General features: G+C 38.6%; 1 protein-coding gene across 1 annotated transcript; it reads right to left on the reverse strand.

Annotated features, from left to right (window-relative positions):
• Positions 1–4,778: 4,778 nt before the first annotated feature.
• LOC136679214 (probable ATP-dependent RNA helicase DDX28) lies at positions 4,779–6,824 on the reverse strand. Its single transcript, XM_066657618.1, has one exon. The coding sequence runs from the start codon at positions 6,628–6,630 to the stop codon at positions 4,939–4,941; it is 1,692 nt and encodes a 563-aa protein (XP_066513715.1). The 5' UTR covers positions 6,631–6,824; the 3' UTR covers positions 4,779–4,938.
• Positions 6,825–22,285: the final 15,461 nt, after the last annotated feature.

The following is a 22,285-nucleotide window of genomic DNA, read 5'->3' on the forward strand; positions in this document are numbered from 1 at the left end:
AAAAAAAGCTGCAAAATTCGGGTTTAAAGGGAAAGGCCAGCTCTTTACAAGCAGCTCTTTTTTTTTGAGACGGAATCAAGGTAAAACTATTTTTTTTGGAAGAAGATGCTGTAAACTTGCTAAGTGTTTTGTGATTGAGCAGTAGTCATTTTCGTAGTCATTTGACCAGTGCTAGTCTAGTCTTTGTATCACATGCCAAAAAAAATGTGTTATGTTTATAATGATTAAATATGTTTTATGTAAAGCCTCTATGGCTTTCTGCCCATCGTTACGACAAAAGTGCCCCTGTATACCTTTGTATACATATGTTTGGGCACCTGTGGCCAAAGTTATATTTTGCTGATTTTTTCAATGTGTAAATCTCAAAACTGACTCCAGCCGTATATTATATTTATACTATGTGGAATATCATTATTAAAAAGGCAAATACTGTGATTTTTAAAATCAAGACAAGGTCTGGAAAGCAGAGGAAATCATCAGAAAGGACTGCTACAATGCCGGCCAAAAAGGCAAAGAAGAACAACTAAGACAGCAAAGGACATGCTTGATGGTGTAGTCAACAGTTATCGTGGTGCATCATTTGGCTGTGGAGCATTTGTCATCGGCAAGTTAAAGTCATCATGGCTCTCTGCATCTGCATGGAAACTCAGCATAAATGAATGCACGCATGAATTCAGCATAAAATAATAGTCTGGAATCCGCAAAGTATCATTCAGAAAAAAATACACACCGTTTGGTATCAAGTGATGAGAATCTACTAAGTAAAAATTAAATGCTTATACCACAGTCATCAGAGGTATATTTTGAGACAGAAGGAGCAGCATTTGATGAAAAAAACACTTTGCCACCTATTGAGCACATGAATGGATTTGTTACGCTTTGGGGGTTGTGTAGCAGATGGTGGAACGGGAAACATAAGCAAATTTGACACTGAATATAAATATAAACTGAATATAATAATAGACTGTTGTCCAAAACACCTTAAAATTCACCATGAACTACATCAGGAAACTTTCAGAATGTCCCTCACATTATTTGAACATCACAGAACACCTGAGGGTTTCTAAAGAGTTTCATTTCACTTAAAGCAATCAGCAAAATATGTGATTTGGTCACAGGCATCCGTGTCACACAACTTATGAATGCATTTCAAGCTTATAATGCCAGCCCTTTCTGAACAAACCCAAGCGAGGTCATGCTTATGAATATCTGTATTGTATCTAATCTTAAAATAAATGCTTATGGAACATCATCTTCCCTGTATTCTGTTATTGTTAAAACTGAAATGTGTACATCTAAGGTCAAAGAAGATTTTTGAGACGCTGCAGTCAGATGGCAAAGTCTACAGCTCTAATAGAAAGCAGGTACCTTTGCAGAAACACTCGCACTCAGAGCATGCCACCTAGCCCTGGGTATTTCTGCCTTTGATGTGAAAAGGATAGAAACCAGACGAGACACAAGAGAGGGCTGGGGGTGTTTTCGCTTCATAGCTGGATTTTTACGCACGAGACAACCATAAGTAACTCGTACGTCAGTCAGTAAGTCCCACACAGGGTTTCTGTCTTACGGAAAAGTACTATTGCACATGGCAGCTACAGTGCTGTATTTTATCACTAAAAGCTAACCAAGCACTGAATTACAGCCTAAAAGAAAAGGCCCTTGACCTACTCTTCGGATGTAGTCTGTAAACACTCTCAAAATGCATTGGGTTTCTGCCCAGTTCATATATAGACTCTAAGCTCCAAAAACAGCCTCTTTTGATGCATTAGTGATATAATTAAAGCCAGTGTTTTAAATATATCCAAAAATTCTTCTTCAGAAACAGACTTTAAGAACCCCGGCATTAATGTGAACTATTTGCTAGGACATTTTAAAGCATTGGGCTATGGAGCAATGGAACTGCAGAGCAACACGTGGACAACACTTTAATTGTAGGATTACAACGTGCTCCTCTACGGCCAGTGGAGCTGAGAGAACGGAAAGTGAGTGCAGAAACGTGAAGGTGATCATAATGTTATGGGTGACGTGTAAATGCTGTATTATTCACAGACATGAGAGACACATTGTTTATTCCTACTGGACAAAATATATTTTAAAAATAAATAAATACAAATGCAATGCAGATATCCTGAAACAGACATAGTGATGCATTTTTGTTACTTTGCTACACCTTTGTGACAGTACTCAACCACAGAATGAAATCCATAGGGATATTTCAAGCCAGAAATGAAATCCCCATAAGTCTTTTTCCATTGGACAGAATTTGATGCTGACCTGGGTTTAACTGTCCCACTGAGAAATCCTGCTTTGTGAAACGCCACACAGGGAGCTTTATCGTACTTGGACAGTGGGGCCTGTTTTCTAGCACAGTATAGTTTCTGACAGTGCAGAAGTTTTCAACATTGTTGTACGGCCTCAAATCAATGTTTATGAAAAAGTAACCCTCCTCCAGGCCACGATGTCATGCACTTGCAGGGTAAATATAGGCCCTATCTCGTGGCAACCCTCCTGTTGTGCTACGATAATAAACAGTGGGTGGTAGAGCGTGCCTTCACTGCTCCCCATCTCTGGCAAACGCATGCCAACACACACATCAGTCCCAGTGTAATCTGCCCTTTGGAATTAGTCAATTTCCCTCCCTCAATTTATTCCTATAGTTTTACATAATACCTTGTTAAAACACCAACACAACATCAGGTGGGAAACTTTTAAAACTCTTGGCACTAACTTGATGCACACAGTCAACTTTTATTTTCTGCTAGAACTTTTTTTGCTGCACAGAACTGCTTACGTGAGTTTTTAAAATCTAGTCAGTTCACTGTGACCCGACTGGAATCTTGAACACAGCAAGTTCATTAATCGCTCTGGGAATTTAATATAATGGAAGAAAATAAAATAGAAACGGTGTGAAATATTGCACCGGCCTCACTGTCCTCAATATGCTGAATAAAGCAATGTTTGTGTAATCGAAAATTAAATTTGCTGCCTTCAAGTCCTGTCGGAAATATCCGAATGCAAGATGAGCACCTAGGTACACCACAATATTGTATTCACTAGAAGGAAATTATAAGTTTTTGATAAGCCCTAACTTGCCAATACACCACAGGAAAGTTGCCGTGGTGGGTTTAATTTGCAGGGCACCTGTCAATCATTTTCAAACACAGACAATGAAGTTCGAAATACCAGTTTTTAACCACTTTTTACATAGAGATCATTTCCAGCCAAAAACCATTTGAATGCTTATCATTTCGTAACTATGACATTCAGGGCGGCACAGTGGCACAGCAGGTAGTGTCTCAGTCACACAGCTCCAGGGGCCAGGAGGTTGTGTATTCGATTACCGCTCCGGGTGACTGTCTGTGAGGAGTTGGTGTGTTCTCCCAGTGTCCACGTGCGTTTCCTCCAGGTGCTCCAGTTTCCTCCCACAGTCCAAAAACACACGTTGGTAGGTGGATTGGCGACTCAAAATTGTCCGTAGGTGTGAGTGAATGTGTGACTGTGTGTGTTGCCCTGTGAAGGACTGACGTCCCCTCCAGGGTGTATTCCCGCCTTGTGCCCAATGATTCCAGGTAGGCTCTGGACCCACCGGGTTACAGATAATGGATGAATTAATGAACTATGACATCCATACTCGTAAGTAGAGACTTCTGAGGAGGACTTGAAGGCAGCATATGGGTAGAAAGGAATGTGTTCATTGCAGAGAATGTGCATTTACATTCACCAAGGGCAACAGAATTTTGAATACAAGTATTTCTGTTAAGAAAATTGAGCACTAATAAATGTTCATTACTAATGAAGACTCTTTCCTTTCGTACAGTAACTACGCCACCTCTAACAATAACCACTGCATACAAGGACAACCGAACAACTGTCAATGCAAAGATATACATTGATCGAAAGCTTCAGCATCTCTATCAGTACAATCTGTATTAAGTAAAAAAATTAATTACATTTTCATTGCCCATGAATCTGCATGGATTATATTTGGAGTATTTAAATTGCCTTGAGTTTTTCTTCACTATTTCCCACCACTGCAGGGGATCCATATATTTAATGTAGAATAAATAAAATATAGACATATAGAAAAAAGCCAAAAATGTCCAGTAAAAAAGACAAAAATATAACGAATGCTACTGTTGCAATAATAAAAAAAATATTGAAATATATTTGCATTGCATTGTGAAAAATATCTTAAAATATTCAGATCTATAAAGGTCATGAACAGTTAATTGAACTGAGAATCAGTTACACACCTTTTTATAAAATGGAAATGATACTTTCAAAGGTTTAATAACATTTTTCTGCCACATAGGACCTGAAATTACACAGCATGCAAATCTCTCTCTACTTACAAATTTGTAAAGGGAAATAATCCTTTTATAGTATTTATGTGTTGTATTTATTACAATAATATGTAACTTTATACAAGCATCACACTTGTTGAGAAGACATTTAAACTGTACCCCAACATGTGTATGTGCATACATAATATACATAAAATGCCAGAAAGGAATTTGTACATTTATGTGACTTGAGAACCCGCCTCATTCCCCTAAAAAAGTTATTACAAAGATGTGAGTGTGAAACTGATTAATTGGAACAGTTTTGTTGGGAGCAAAAAACCCACAAAATATTGAGACAAATGTGACAGTGCACATCAAAGAAAGAAAATAATAAAAAAACATTCACAGAATAAAACAGTTTAACTGTTTTATTGCCTTTATGTAAATAAATTAAAATTATATGAATTGGATACGATTGAAAAGCAGCATCTGACCACAAATAAGTGTATCCGTATTTTTTTATTCAAATAATACATATTTCTGTATACCATCAGTTTCAATCCAATTATTACAATGAAAAATATAAAACCCATTCTATTCTTTAACAATACATATTGTTAGGTGCACAAATTCCAAAATGCCATGCTGTTTGTGCTCATTTGTTTTCATTTAAATCTACATTGGCGATGGTTTTTTTAATCTCTTTTTCCATGCCTGGTAAACACATTCTTCTTCTGGCTGCGGTCTCAATGCTCTGCACCAGCTCTACATCCCAAGGATGTGTGACAAAACTGAGAACGTGTCCTCCACCTGAGCCTCCAGCCCTGCCCACACGGCCAGCTCGATGGATATAGTCTGTATGAGATTCAGGGAAGTCATAGTTGACCACCAGTCCCACTCTTTGTGTATCCAGTCCTCGTGAAGCAATGTCAGTAGAGACCAGTATGTCGATGTGCCCTTTCTGGAACTTCTGGAAGATTCCTTCTCTCATTGCTGCCGGCATTTCTCCCTGAAGACGCACGTGACGTACACCCATCTCCTCCAGTGTGTAACCAAGCCAGTTCACTGTGGATGCTGTATTGCAAAACACCAGGACACCCTTATGCTCAGGCTCCACTTCTTTCAGGGCTTGATGAAGCTCCAGAATTTTATCAGAGCCCCTCACTTTCAGAAACGTCTGCTTGACGTGTGGCATGAGAAAATGAAGATTGTGGCTCTTGACCGTGACAATGCTGCCCAGGTCTGTCACTTTGCTGAGGAGCTCTCCGACTCCTCCAGGAAAAGTGGCCCCCACCACCACCAGCTGGGCTTTAGGGCTCAGGCCAGAGGTTTCTGCGAGGCTGGCTGCAATCTGTGTTTGGGAAAAGATCTTTTCCAGCATGCCCACAAAGCTGGGGTCAAACATGGTGTCCGCTTCGTCCACTACAATGAAACGAAGCTCACTCAGGTCTACCAGGCGTCTCCAAAGGCCCTTGAGCAGAGCTCCAGGGGTGGCTATGAGGATGTGGGGCTGGCCAGCACTAAAGGCCACCTTAATATTCCCAATACCTTGCCCTCCTCCCACTACTTTCACAACTAATCCAAATGGTCTTCCCAGGGACTTTGCAACTGAAGTGACCTGCTCTGCCAGCTCTCGGGAAGGGACAAGAATCAAGGCCTGTATTCGTTGTTCTGCGTCCACTGCTTGTTCTAAAATAATTTCCTTTTGCAACCTCTGAATGATGGGGAGGAGGTAGGCGAGCGTTTTGCCACTACCCGTCTCTGCAGCACAGAGAACATTATGGCCTTTGAGGAGTTTGGGAATCGTTTTCATTTGCACACTTGTGGGATGAGTTATATTTTGACCCTGCAGAATCTCTACCACTTCTGAGCAAAGATGTAAATTGTCAAATGTCCGTCGATGACCATCCTCTTTCTCCTTCAAGTCTGAGGTGAACGGCGGCGCACTCTGTGTGCTATTTATGATAAAGTAGTCCCCAAATGATTTATTATTTTTCCACCCCTTCGATGTGAGAATAGGTTCCTCAAATTTCCCCAGAGTGTAGCTAACAGACTGGTTGCGTAGTGGGTTTTTGCTTTTAATAAGCAGTTTACCAGCTTTGACTGTAGGAACTCTGGAGAAGTTCTTGTTTTTCACCTGCTTGATGTTCTCTATCCTCTCTCGCATGCGTCTTGGGACGCGGATAACAACAGGCTCAGAAATAGCTGTGGTTAATTCTCCAACTCCACCGCTGGAAAAGAGACTCTGGATACAAATTACAGGAGAAAGACATCTGGAACTGAGGCGGTTTCTCCTCAGCAGCTGTTCAGATACGAGGCGAAAGCACAGCGCAGAGACAGACAGCATGACTCTCAAGAAGCCGAACCTCAGCTAACGGCTAACTAACAGAAAACAGAAAACCGTTTCATTAGTACTTTTCACACGATGAGGCGGGTCTCTGGATAAAAACCTCCGTTACGCTGTCAGCAAAAATTTACACATGCCGTGGTTTCTACCGAACAAAATTAAACATAAACCTTTGACTCATATTTATCTGAAGCTCCGCCACTGTGTAGAGCCTAAAGAACACGCTGACGAACTCTATAATAAAAGTCCTTAAAATCCGTGAGAAAAGTTTTAGCGATACTTATTTTCTCCCCAAACTCTGTTAAGAGATTGTTTTATTGTTACAACAGACTGCATTATTATACAAATACTGAATGAAAACTGAGTTACTAAACCTGAAAAAACATGAACATATTCTATATAAACTACTATGTATTTTTTTATTTGACATAAAAATATAAACATTATTATTATTATTATTATTATTATTATTATTATTATTATGCATCCAGTATATATTATGCTCATTTGTACATTATAAATAATAATAATAATAATAATAATAATAATAATAATAAGAGCAATAATGATAATAATAATTATTATTATTTAAGTTATAATTCATTTATTTTAATTTAATTCATTTACATCATTTATTTATTTGTCTATGGCATCTAATGGCAAATACTGAACTGCCAGTAGTTCACTGTTTAAAGTCTATCTACAGGAATAACATTCAACCCATATATATATATATATATCCATCCATCCATTATCTGTAACCGCTTATCCAATTTAGGGTCGCGGGGGGTCCAGAGCCTACCTGGAATCATCGGGCGCAAGGCGGGAATACACCCTGGAGGGGGCGCCAGTCCTTCACAGGGCAACACAGACACACACACATTCACTCACACACTCACACCTACGGACACTTTTAAGTCGCCAATCCACCTGCAACGTGTGTTTTTGGACTGTGGGAGGAAACCGGAGCACCTGGAGGAAACCCACGCGGACACGGGGAGAACACACCAACTCCTCACAGACAGTCACCTGGAGCAGGAATCGAACCCACAACCTCCAGGTTCCTGGAGCTGTGTGACTGCGACATCTACCTGCTGCGCCACCGTGCCGCCATATATATATATATATATAAAGAAATTTAATATTGATTTTGAATGTGCTTGAAATGTGCTCAGATTTCCAACGACACACAACACATCCAAAACAGTGTTCTCAAACTGTGATACCACTATGGTACGTTAAGCAGCAAATGGTGGTACACCAGGTGACCTCGAAATAATTACTATTTAAAAAAAAATAATAACTGAAAATCTGAAACTGGAAAATGTTAATGTGTAAACTATATGTTTCACGGTTTTCATAATTAAGCTTAATTTGTTTAAAAAAAAAAAAAATAGTACATGTGCTACAACTCCCGCTTCTTTTTTTTCCAGGGAGGGAACGGGATCTTCGAGTATTCGAGCAAGCGCATGCCCCTGTGTTTATTTGCATTTAATGTTGTATTATTTAAGCAAAAAATACACTCTGTGTTCCTGCTAAAACGTGAGATAGTGGCACTGGTGTGCTACAGTTGTTGGCACGAAGCCACACGCAACTGTTACGTCAGCTAACAGTTACCAGTATTGGCAGAGTAATGGGGACGTGGAAGGTTGTGCTATCCAACCAAAATGCCCTTTAATTAACTTTGGTTAAATCATGCAAAAACAAATTTCTCGGGTGTGAAACGCCACGTTAATTTCATGCCTGGAAGACGATAAACCAATAAAAGTCAAACTGGTATTATTTCACCGCCATCCACCGTATTTAGCTTGTCTCCAGGGCCAGAGAAATATGTCAGTTTAAAATACAGTTTGCACACACAAAATGACAAGGGCCACATGTTTGAAGTCCATTGTCATTTCTCACTTCATTCCATCCTTAGGTTTGGAATGAGACTTATCATTAACCTTGTAAGTGTCCCGATGTTTATTACACATTACTATAACTTTTTTGTACTTAAGATTTAAGGTGTTATAAGCTTTAGTTTTTATGGTATTAAATCAAGATTTCCCTCCTGTAACTAATTACAATTCCTGACTCTAGAGGCGCTTGGATAATAAATGTGTTTAATAATAATTTTCACATGTTATTTGGCTTGGTATTAGAAAGCAGGGTTGTTTAAATACGGTCTGGTTTATATTATTTAAAAATACATTTTACTTATTACTATATTTTTTAAACTTGTTTAAATAAAAGAGTTTGATGTTATGTCTATCATCCACATTTCACACAATATTTAAATGGAGACTAAACAGTCCTTAAAGCTGTTGTCTTTGAGAGATAAAATCCACAGTAGTTTCTGTCTCTCCTTACATTTTGAGACGAAATTGTGTAGAACCCATTACTGAGAAAAGGAAATAGAATTTTGAAAATTGTGCAAATAATTGTGTCTGAATTTTGCAGAATACTCTGAATATCTTGCTCATAAAGGAGTGTTTCAACCTAGACTTCTCTGAGAATGATGTATAATTTTAAAAACACATTTAAATGTGTTCTGCAGAATCTCTGCACTGATGATTTTTAAAAGTCTGACTCATTTTGCCAAGACCATTTATAAATATCACAGCCAATAAACAGGAGCATGGAATTGAGGAAGTGTATTACTAGTGTGTGTGTGTGTGTGTGTGGGCACTCTTGTTTTTCTCAGCTCTGAGCTGTGCTATGGTCTTGTCTTTGAGCTGTGCTTGGCCCTTGTTGTTTGTTCTCTTCTGTCAAACATGCGGCAGCTCAGGTTTGTAGCTTATGTAAATCATCCATTAAACCTGAGTTTTTTTGTCAGCTTACCTCTTCCCAATGCCATTCTTTCAGGGGATTTACACTTCTCTGGTGTGAAAATAACAAAATATGTATTAGATCTACCAGTGCTTGAGCAAAGTTCTGCATTAACAACCTTAACTCATACAGTTATAAACTCATACAGCAGCAGACAAGTTGGATTCAAGGTGACAGACATGGTTAGAATCACAAAGACAGTGAAATAAGCACAAGGACAGGCCCTGGTCCTTGTGCAGATGGATTACAAACAGCTCTGTGTTCTTCATTCTTTTATTCCTGATGAAGAGGTGCCTTCTCTCTCACACACACAAGGCTCTCTGCCTTTCTAGGAAATTTAGTGAAGTGGCTCTCTCAGTACTCCCAAGACCATCAGCATCACTGAAAGAGTGCAAGTGGAGAAAGAGAGACACAAGCAGATCTCTCTCAAATTCCCTACAAGACCTGAAAGACACCCTTGTCAACACTTACAAGAATTCAGTGCAAAGCATCTTACAGCCCCTGCCTCTGTACTTGTAAATAAGTGTGAGTAATGAGTCTGTAGAAGGTTTATGCACCATCTAACCATGCAGCACTCTGAATAATCATATTTTAGCTAAAGAAATAATCATCTTAAATCTAATCTCTATATTTAATATCTCTCTAGAAATAATACTTGAAATAACAAAATTATTTGCTGGAATAAACTCTGGCTAAATTCAGTTAAAATCAGCAAAACTGTATAGGAATAAGGCCTCATATAACATTCATTCATTCATTCATTAACTGTAACTGTTTATCCAGTTCGCGGTGGGTCCAGAACCTACCCGGAATCATTGAGCGCAAGGGGAATACACCCAGTCCTTCACAGGGCAACACACACACTCACATCTTCACTCACACCTACAGACACTTTTGAGTCGCCAATCCACCTACCAATGTGTGCTTTTGGACCCGGGAAGGAAACCGGAGCACCTGGAGGAAACCCACGCGGACACAGAGAGAACACACCAACTCCTCACAGACAGTCACCCGGAGCGGGACTTGAACCCACAACCTCAAGAAAAACTGACGAGTAAACACATCCTCCAGTAAAAATCAAGGTTTGACATGTCAGGGAGGTGTTGTTTACATGCTAGTAATTATTATCATACACAAGATAAGATGTAAAATATCCTATGCCAATCCATTAGACAATGTATCAAGTGCAAAATAAGCAGTCTGGCTGGCCATTATGGCTTTGAAACTGAAGTGTAATAAAGACACCCAGAAGTCTGTCTGGGAAACACAGATTCAGTCAGCCAGGGTTTCTTACATCATAAACCTAAGGAACCAATCTAAACAACTTGCACTGCGGGGATGTCAAGTTGCAGGGTGAAGATAGAGACGGGTACTAATATCTGTTAACTACTCTGTGCAAAGTGAATGAGGCAAAATTGTTGACTTAAATCTAAGCCAATTGGAAGACATTTTCTTGGCTACTTGTTGTTGTGCTGGTTTGTAGCATGTAGTTTTGTCTACCAGGAGGGGCTTTTCTCTGTGTTTGTCTCAAAAGTCTTTTTGAATTGGTTTTTTTTTTCAGTAAACCTTAATGTGGAATTTCCTTTGACTGAACATCACATAATTAATATGTAGTATGTCTCCCTTCTGTTACAATCAAGGCTTATACTGTTCTTGGAATGCTTTAGACAAGATGTTGTGACGTTTCTTTGAGTATTGTATCAGCCACAAGAAATTTAATGTGGCCTGTTACTGATTGTGGATGATTAGATTTGGATCACAAATGCCAAGACTGAACACATTCTTACTGGCTTCAAATCTACCCTCATATAATCAGGTTTTTCACTCTTGTGAAAACACACAGCCACATCCAAGATTCCTCACATTCTGGTTTGTAACCTTGGTGTCATCCTTGAATAGTCTCTTTCATTTGGGTCCCGAATTTAGCTTTGTAGTTAAAACAATTTTTTCCCACATCCATAAAACAGCAAAGATAAAACCATGCCTCCCTCAGTCTGCTGCTGAAACATTCATACATTCATTTATTACTAAGCACTTGGACTACTGCAGCTCTCTTTAAAACTGGCTTTAGCACCTCCTTTCTTCACAAGGAGCTCTGCTGCTCGTCTTCTCATTCACACAACATACCCAATCTCACCACAGCATTACACCAAAATCTACACTGGTTTTCTTAAAATATCACACTCAATTCTTAATAACGTTGCTCTTCCTTATCTGCTTATCATCTATTGTCTTACAAACCTACTCGTGCTATCAGGATTTCCACAGATCAATTCTTTACTCTTCCCCTATCCAGTTCCCATAGCTTTGATACCTGAGCATCCTGCCTCTGGAACTCTCCCACATCGCATATTCAATAGTATACTGTTCCCTCCACATTCAAATCTAAGATTAAAACACATCTGTTCTCTAATCCATTCTCACTTTCTCCTGGACCCAGTCCTGATATCATCATAATGTTGTAATACATGTATTACTGTATTACAATTCTGAAGATTGCATAAATTATTGGACAGGTTCCTTGTTCTATACACTGCATAATTGGAAGCTTATTGAAGTGCTATATTATTATTATTATCATTAGTAGTAGTAGTAGTAGTAGTAGTAGTAGTTTTCATTCATTCATTGTCTGTAACTGCTTAGCCATTATATTATTATCATTGTTCTTGTTGTTGTTATTATTATTGCAAAGTATTGACTGGAAATTTACAGCCTTGGGGAATTAAGTCCCTCTAACTAGGGTTTGGCATTGAGAACTGAGCCTTGAGCTGTATACATTGTGTGACTGATGAGGATGCTAAGAATATATTTACAGCTTGCCAGCTCTGACACAATTTATGGTTTAGATTTATCTAAATGGAGCAACCTTGATTAATAAAACTATGCCTGAAAGCTGAAGTCTGCCATTTTGGCAGGCATTACACTATACATTTTTGTGCTATGTATTTAATCACAGTGTTAGTGCTACATGGCAGGGGAGATGGGGATGGAGCTGAAGCGTCTCCAAGACATTTCTCTTCACTCTTCATAGCTTCTCATTCCAAATTGTGTGGCAGTTTTGTTTATGGTATTAGAAGAAAGAAGATAATTCTCTGGAGCTGAATGATACGAGCACATGGCAAAATTATAATAAGAATATGACAAATTAAAAAAGTAAATAATTATATGTGTCTGGGGTACTGAGATTGCAGAAGGGCAAAACATTGTGAATGATTTTATACCAACTATATTGTCAAAAGTATTTATTCACCTATCCAAATAATTTAATTCAGGGGTTCAACTCACTTCCATGGCCACAGGTGTATAAACCCAAGCACCTATGCATGCAGACTGCTTCTACAAGCATTAGTGAAAGAATTAGTGAAGAAAGTCCATTCGTGAAATTTCCTTGCTACCAAATATTCCACAGTCGACTTTCAGTGCTATTATAACAAAGTGGATATGACTAGGAACTACAGCAACTCAGCCATGAAGTGGTAGGACAAGTAAAATAACAGAATCGGGTCAGTGGATACTGAGGTGAATATTGTGAGCAGAATTTGCAAAATTTTAATCGCTACAGGCCTCCAAACTCTATATGGCCTTCATATTAGCCCAAGAACAGTGCATAGAGAGCTTCATAAAATGAGTTTCCATATCTAAGCAGCTGCATCCAAGCCTTACATCAAGAAGCACAATGTAAAGCATCCGAAGCAGTGGTATATAGCACAATCCCACTGAACCTTAGAGCAGTACTGGCTTGTGCTCTGGTGTGACAAATAACAGTTCTCCGTCCAGCAATCTGATGTATGAGTCTGGGTTTGGAGGTTGCCAGGAGAACAGTACTTGACTGAATGCATTGTGCCAAATGTAAAGTTTGGTGGAAGGGGGATTATAGTGTGGGGTTGTTTTTCAAGGAGTTGGGCTCAGACCCTTAGTTCCAGTGGTAGAAACCCTTAATGCTTCAGCATGCCAGAATATTCAGGACAATTTCATGCTCCCAACTTTGTGGGAACAGTTTGAGGGCGGCCCCTTCCTGTTCCAACATAACTGAGCACCTGTGCAAAAAGCAAGGTCCATAAAGACATGGAAGAGCAAGTTTTCAAAGCAAATATTTCAATTGTTTTGTTCTTAGATTGAAACTAACACTTGAAACTATCCTTTCTTATATTTTTTAATGCTGCTATTGAAATATATAGGAAAAAAATTACTAAAAGCTATTGTTCCATTCAGTTCTGTTTTTTGAACGTACAATGTTTTGCTTTAACATCCACGACTAACATAAACACACACACACACGCACACAAACACACACACGCGCACACACGCGCACACACACACACACACACACACTCACACACACACACACACACACACTTTATTTCATAGATAGATGGATGAATAGACAGATATTCATTCTGCCCACTTTATCTTCACTGTGATAACTTCTTATCAGCTGTGTGAGATGAAACAGCTCTGATTTGAGAGTCTCTTTACAGAACAGTGAGCATGCTTCATCAGTGTTCACTCTGCTGTTCTGCCTGTTGCTCTGGAGTGGCTTGTTTATGAATTGCTGCTGACACAGTTGGTCAGACTAGAGCTTTAGCACAGATCACAATCTGTTCTGCTCTGTTCTGTTCTGTTCTCCTCTTTTCAAACTTCCTCTGTTATATTCTGTTTTCTCCTCTCTTCTTCTCTATTTTCTTGTTTTTTTCTGCTTCCTTCCCTTCTCTGCTTAATGTTCACTGGTTTTCACCTCAAACTCTTCTCTTCTCTTTTTTTGGGCACCTTTGGAGAAGAAACTTATGCAGAAACACCAAAACAATGAGAACACACCAAACTCCTCGCAGACAGTGACCCGAGATGGGATTTGAACCTCTGTTATATACTCTTTTCTTCGCTTCAGTTCTCTTTTGTTCAGTTCTGACCCTTCCATTCACATTTCCTTTCTCCTCTTCTCTCCGCTCTTCTCCACTCCCTCTTCTTTTTTCCTCCTCTTGTTTGTGTTCTTCGGGGTTAAAGCAGCACAAACACATCAGAGTCTACCAGTGTGCCAATGAAGAGAGAGAGAGCGAGAGAGAGAGAGAGAGAGAGAGAGAGAGAGAGAGAGAGAGAGAGAGAGAGAGAGAGAGAGAGAGAGAGAGAGAGAGAGAGAGAGAGAGAGAGAGAGAGAGAGAGAGAGAGGATTTGAGAGTCTTTTGGAGTTAATGGTAATGCATGTGGATAAAAGCCCTGTGTTTGTTAGTGTTTATTCACTAAAATGTGCTCCATAAGTAACTGGACTGTGACATGTTATTTGTGGTTGCTGATTTGGGACTGACCTCTCGCAAATTGGTTTTGAAATAATAATGTTAAAGAGCAGAACACAGTATGTAGTAATGGGTAGGTCAGGTTTGAGTGGACCACAGGAATCACATAGAGACCATATTCCTTAGAGACCAATGTAACTGGACAAATATAAATCATTTCTATTAATCTGAATAGTCCATTCTCTTCTCTTCTCTTCTCTTCTCTTCTCTTCGATCCAAAAATAATTGGGAAAGCAATACAATGTTAAATACATTTATTGTTCATTTGTAAATCTTTGCAGTTAATGAGTGCCAAAGTTCTGAGAGCCTGGAACATCACACAGTCCAGTTGATGCCATCTCTGGTGATGCTCTGCCAGGCCTGAAATTGCAGCCAATTTATGTCACAGCTTGTTTCAGTAGCTTTTTCATCTTCAGTAAGCACTCAAATTCTCTCATGCCAGCATATTTCACACATGGCATGGTGTTCTTTCAAGCAGTTTTGACTTGGTAACAATGTCATATTTACACACCATTGTTTGACATCTTTTTGATATATCAGAAACACAGAGCTACATCAGTGGGTGAGTAAATCCATGTTGTAAATCCACTAATGTATTCTTTTTTTTGCCTGGGTTTTCAGAAAAAAAAAATAGTGCTAATTTCTGTGCTCCCATTACATTCAGCTCCCTTAATAGTAGAAGTACATGACATGGCCAAGGTCATCCGTGATCACAATTCATTTATTTATAGTAAAACAGCATAATCATTGTGTGAGTATGTAATTTATGATGATGAATATATCAATAAATTGTGCGTGTGTGTGTGTGTCACAATTATAGTTCAATAAGTTCAGCTGTTGTCAGGAGGTGCAGTGTGTGAGAACCATTCAGAAACCCGATGGCCTGTGGATAAAATAGTTTGTCTGTCTTGCTGTCCTGAACACTTCTGTAGCATCTGCCTGATGGTAAAATTGTGAAGAGTCTGTGTTAGGGATGTGAACTGTCCCTGGCCCTGCTGTTGGCCTCCATGATTATTCTGGTGCAGGAAACATCCTGCACTGTGGGGAAGGCTGCTCCTAAGGTGGACTGTGCAATTTTGACCACTCACTGGAAAGCATTCCTGTCCTGAGCAGTGTGTTTTCACTTGACTACACTCTGTAATTGTAGAACTACAAAGTGTTCCTATATGGTCAGTGGAGCTGATGTGCAAAAACAAGGAGGTGACTATAATATATGGCTAATCAGTATATTGTGCATCTGCTTGCTTCCTTTATGAAAAAAAAAGAATTAGGTGTTGTATCTAACTGCTTTAACTGGAGAGCAAATATATAAAATGTGGTCTTTGGCTCTGAGGCCAAGTTTAAATGACAGAAGATGTTAGGTCAGATCTGTCTGATACTAAAGCAGTATGCCACTAGAAACATGCAAAATACCCTCCAGTGATTTTAACATTTGCTAAACCTAAATAGCTCAGTAAAACCAAAATGTGACATTGTTTTTCTGGTAATGTCCTCCCCAAGGCCATCATGAGCCCTCCCCAGGGACTCAGAAATTAGTTGGACATGTTGGGATGTAGAACACACACACACACAGAATAAAAGAAGAGTCTGTCACACTCATGGAATTTATTCTATGCTTTAATAACAGCACCTGTTTAAGAAATAGATAAGCACAAGGTGTCCATTAAATGGTAAATGAAAAGAACAATTCTAACTAAATTAAGCCTAAACAGATCTGTGTTAGTTATATTTACTCATGTGTTTTAAACAAAGCGTCAAGCTTTGGATAAAGTGAAACCAGCAGGAAATGCTTAAATAATATTTAGTTTGACAGCATGAAACACAGAATCACATTATGAACATCTACCATCCATCCACCCAGACAATGAAGCCAAATATACTCTCTTAGGACTCATAGAATTGGATGGCTGAGGCATCTCTGGGGATCAACCCGGCAGTCTCCAATGTTTAGATAAAAAGGCCACTCAGGAGCTCCAAATGTGAAGTGATTAAAAGAAATATGAATTTTGCTACATGTAAACTAATACATGGACAGTCACTGCATGACAGGCAGCTTCATCAAAATACCCCAAACACACCAGCTGGATTAGTCCCGTGTGGATGGAATGCTGCTCTGGTGGTAGTAGAGTACAGTTTGTCCATGGCACTTTACACCATGTATAGGTATGTGTCTTCTGGTCTGCTTAGTCACTTTAAGTGTCACAGTAGCAATAGTGTAAGCAAAGGAACAAAGACATCTCTGTCCTTCATAGCTTTCTCTAGCTTCTCCTGGTGATTCACAGGTGTTTCTAAGCAAACTGGGAGATATCAGTCCTCCAGCAAGCCCTGGGTCCCCAGGTCCCCTCTCAGTTGGTTGTGCCTGGTTGGATTTTTTAAAATTTTATGTGGAATGGACGCTTGAAATCAGCACTGGATCAACCCTGTATAATCCCAACACACAGAATAAGAATCAGGACAGCTCTACAAGAGACACAGACTTGGGCTTTTTCCTGATGAACAGTCATTGTTCCATCTGACATGCAGAGTGAACTTAAAAAAAACACTGCCAACAGTCAATTATTAACTGCACTGTAGAATGTTCTAAGATAAGAGAGAGACTAAAATCCCCCCAACAGCTGCTTGGCCCAACATGAAAACATTATGACTTGTCCTGGTCTTTACTCTGACTGGTCTTTACTGTGACTGTTAGCTGGTGCCAAACAAGGGCCTTTGAAGAAGTTGTGGAATATGTGGCTGTTTCCTTAAGGAGACTTTTTAGCAGCAGCAAGCCACCCGCTTTTAAGGTGTGACAACATGGCACATGGCCTTCTTTGGAAAATAAAGCAGGCAAATCTAAGGGGCTAATACAAAGCAGAAGTGCCGTTTGAATTGACAACATTTCCTTTGAGCACTTTTGGTGTCAGTGGGGTTCTCACGAGCTAATGTTCCCGCCCGGAGCTTTATTTATTTATTTATTTATTTATTATGAACTCAACAGACCCTAATACCCATGAAGACAGCTGATGCCTTTCGGCTTTTATGTGTTCGGCGGGTTCAGATCATATTCACCTTAAATGTCCAAACCCTGAGAGTGTGAAAGTCTCAGTAATGATGCCTGTGGGATTACTGCGGAAAAGCCTATGTCTCTGTGGCAGGGAAAGCGAAGGAGATTCAGCTGATACGATGCCAGCCACCTCCTTCTTTCTCACTCACTGGTATTTACTCTCATGTCTTGGCAAAAATGGCTTTTTTTTCCCTGTCTATCACCAAACAGCCAAATAAGCTTTTATGTTGGCTCGAAATTGTGTATCTGTAACTAAGCCTTTGTTGCAAGATTCTCAGCTCTCCTTGGCTTTCCCTTAATGGCTGATTTAGACATAGAAATGTGCTCATGTTCTAGTGCAATACATTTCTGCACACAGCATTAAAAATTACACCATGGACTTCAGGCAAAAAAAAAGTGTTAGCAGCAGCTACAGCATAATATTGGCCTTTTTTTTAATATCCAATTTTCTCCCCAATTGAGTCGTTTCCATTTCAAGCCTCGAGTCAGGTTTCACCCCAATTATAGGATGCAGCCAAGCCAGGAGGGTGAAGACCAGCTCCTTTTTGAATGCCAATAATGGACTATCGTTGAACAGCTCAACATGCTTGAAAGAAAGCATGAAATGAAATGGGACACTCCAGAGGATTTGCAAATGAGTCTAAGGTCACCATGCCCAAAGCTAAGTGTCAGCTAGATGGGTAAAGCTCTCCAGCATTGAACTGTGTGTGCCATTATATACAACATATCTATTCCTTTGGTTCAGAAGCAATATTGAATGAACAGGTGTCCAGATACATTTGGCCAAATTATGCATGCGATTACTAAGAAAATTAGACATCATAAATAACAGCTTCAAAGCCGTTACATAGCATCCAGTCAGTATTAATGACATGAAGTAGGTGCTTTTTTGTAATTTATTTCACTCTTTTGTCCTTTGAGATTGAAAGCCACATAAATGCATTCGCAATTGGCAAGATGACAAAAGTCAAGCACCTTCAGCTCTTATCTGTTAATGTCACTGAAGGTACCCTGCCACGTTATGAAACCTGGGTCAACGAGGAGCAAGTTTGCTGTTCTGCATATGTTAGAGATATGCTGCTGTTTATTGTCTGTTGTTCAACTGCAATAAAATTAATATTTATATATTTAATATAGTCTAATATATGGCATGTTTTTTTAGGCCACTGAATTACACAGAAAAAGAAGAAATATTGTTGTATAAAAGTCTAAAGTCTAAATTTTAATCCAAAAATTTGTAGATAGCTATACTAATATATACACACATATAGTTTGTACAAAATTAATATAAAAACATTGATCAACAGAATAGGTTGCTCTGAAGCAGCTGCACATAAGCTTCAAGTCCTCACACACTGTATAATATGTCAAGTGGAGAAGTATAAAACCACACATTATTTGGATGTGGAGTAGTGGAGCTGCATTAGGAGTGATGTTTTTAGAATGAACTGGAGTAGCTTTTCTGACATAGAAATAGACATTCTGACCTAATTTCTTTGTGAGTGAATGCAGTCAAGTGCTCACGGTAATGTTCCAGTATTATAAAGTGAACATAGAAGAGTTGAGGTTGCTGCATCAAGAGGGGCTTCCTAAAAATACATTTAATTTCAGATGAAACACTGGGTGAGTCAGACAGTTGTGGCCATATAAAAATACAGGTTAGTAGGTTGTAAAATAATGGCAAAATCTAAGCACACTCCTTGCTGGCTCAGTCACAGAATTTTTCTATTGCTGCTACATTAATAAAAGTGGAATGTAAATTTTGCTGCCAGCTGTCCAGCATCATAATGTATATGCAGGATTAGAAATTCCTTTGTGACATTTATTTCTGCAGCTAACATATTACTGCAGATGTACCACTGTGGCTGACCTGAAATTCAACAGTGCTTTAAGTTGCCATTTTACTGTCGACTCATAAATAAGGCACAGATTAAATACTAAGAAACAAAACCAAGGGTGTGCTTGTTTCTGCCACTTGCTGTTGACTGGCATTGGCGTATGGCCTGTGGTGTTCCAGTGCTAAGGAAAGGGATGTAATTAGATGTCATTCTAGGAAGGAGTGCTTTAACTTTTACTTCGAAGGTGTTTTTATTTCTAAAGAGTGTTTGTGTTTATAAATGTCCATTTACTGTATCTTCTTCTCTTGGGCTTCTATAACTGGAATGCCTTGGAGAAGAGTGGAGTTAGAGATGGCAGTAGTTGAAATTTTCTGAGTGAATCGACTATAGAACTTTCAAGTTCAAGTGTATTGCTCAAGGGCACAACAACATGGCTTTGATTGTGAAATCAAAGGTTTGAATAACAAGGTTTCCCTGAATAAGGAGCTCTTTCAAGGGGAATAAATAATTTATTTTGGTTTTAGTACTGTTTCTAACATGTCCTTGCTGACTTTCCTTGTGAACTGAAAGTGCATATACATACATTATACCAACTGCCAATACAAAAATGCCTGGAAAAACAAGAAAAAACAATATATTCAAATGAAAAGCACTTGCTCTTGGCTAGGTTGGCTTCAGTGAGCTGATTCACTAATCTAGCAAACTTTTCAATGCAATACACGTTTCATAAAGTTCAGTAGGATGGTACTGCTTTTGGCTGGGGCTAGCCTTGGTGGGCAAATTAGCTAACAAAGTTAGCTAACTTTAAAATGCTGGTCAGTTTTGAGTTCAATTAGGTGACACGCACTGAGCTGATACACTAGCTTAGCACACTTTTAAATGTCATCACTTTTCTGAGATATTTTAGCAAGATCTACATTTTGTCTGGTTAAAGCATCAAAGGTTCAAAATGCAAAGTTTGATAACCTTGTTTTTTGTAGTTGCTATGGGTTATGGTAAAATAGCTAATTGAATGGTTTGAAATATGCTTTTAGAAGTATTAAAAGGTATCTGGTACCTCTAAAGCTTTGTCCACTCCTTTTTCAAGTTTAAAATGTACCCAGATCAGATTGTGATAATGTTTTGTTGCCAAACTCTCCATTTATGCTGACTTATTATCCAGCGTTCTAGGACTATACTTCAACCATTGGAAGTAATGCTCCATAAAGAAAGAATACACACAGTCTGAATGGTCTCATTCATCTTTGGCACAGAGAGAATGATATCTGTTTTTCCCAAAAAATAACTTGTTTTTATGAAGTACTCCCAAAGTCCTGTGGTTATACTTATCCTAGTGGCATGCAGTTTCTCATGTTATTCCATCTGAGGGTTCAAAGTCAGACTCATTCAACTGTGATTTCTGCCTTGCCCTTCACAGACAGATGGTACATGGCATAAGATCTAAATAATTTTCAGTCTTGCATTAAGAAAGTTGTTTTTTTAATTATTATTTTATAAGATATTCTCAACTGATGTTTGGTGGAATGTGCTGAGCACAATGTAAAAGTTTAGTTTAAGAGAATGAACAAATCACAGATGCTTTAGGTAATTTTGCAAAGAAATCCCTACTTCTCCATTTGTACATAATACACAGTTAGTGGTTCCATCCAGCAGTGAAAATGTCATGTGGTGTCTGGCTTAACATGTCTTAGGAAGCCTGTGTTAGCCTTCATACTCCTAACTTGGTAGCACTGAGTGATAGAGCAGACCTAGCAAGTTCAGGTAATAGGCAAAAGCTAAAGATCTAATGAGAAAACTGGCTAAACAAAGAAAAAAAAATGATAAACATACAATATATATATATATATTCTGGTTTCAAACAAGGTGTTTTGTGAATTATCCTTCACCTTATACACAGAATGGATTTGTCTGTACTTTTATGTCCCAAGTCACAGTCAACAAAAAAATCATAAATTGTCTGCACATCATATCATACAACACACAGAGAGAGAGAGAGAGAGAGAGAGAGAGAGAGAGAGAGAATGGATGGAACAGATATGGGACTGCACTTGTTAAACCAGTGATGCATGTAATGTTGAAATATGTCTGATGTACATTTTTCTCTAATTCCTTCAGCAGGATCATATACAATTCTCTATATGACAATCCTAACAGCAGTTTCTGGCCTAAAGTTTGGCTTCAAGTATGTTTCACTTTCTCCATGGTTTTATTTCAAATGAATAAGTAAACAAAGGACCAGAAATGTATTGATTTTTCAGAACAAACAGGATTGAGATAAAGGCTGAATTTTCTCTTAAATAATTTTCTGTGCTGTTATATTTTAAGTGAGTTCTCCATTGCATTTTTAAACGTGTCTGAACTGTTAGAGCACTTTTGAAAGTGATGCCATGTTTGCCAGGAGCTGGATTCTGAAATTAAAGTTTATGATTTGTGTGGTGCAGTATATTTTATATATCCATGGTCTAATAAATGCTAATACTGATGAAAGTTTATTCTAAAGTTCTAAAAATACATTTCTATATAAATGAATAATAACAAGTAATATTTGATAGTATTAATAATGTTTTTTTTTCTTTTTGCATAAGCTCTACAAATTATCAAAATATTTTATGTTTTTAATCGCTATTCAAGACATAGTTAACTCTAGAGACTGAAGAATTCCTATTAAAATTCCA

Source organism: Hoplias malabaricus, chromosome Y (assembly GCF_029633855.1).
Source record: "Hoplias malabaricus isolate fHopMal1 chromosome Y, fHopMal1.hap1, whole genome shotgun sequence".
Lineage (NCBI taxonomy): Eukaryota > Metazoa > Chordata > Actinopteri > Characiformes > Erythrinidae > Hoplias > Hoplias malabaricus.

Bases quoted from the DNA above. Each gene is read 5' to 3' on its own strand.
- LOC136679214 (XM_066657618.1), bottom strand. From the start codon at position 6,630: ATGCTGTCTGTCTCTGCGCTGTGCTTTCGCCTCGTATCTGAACAGCTG.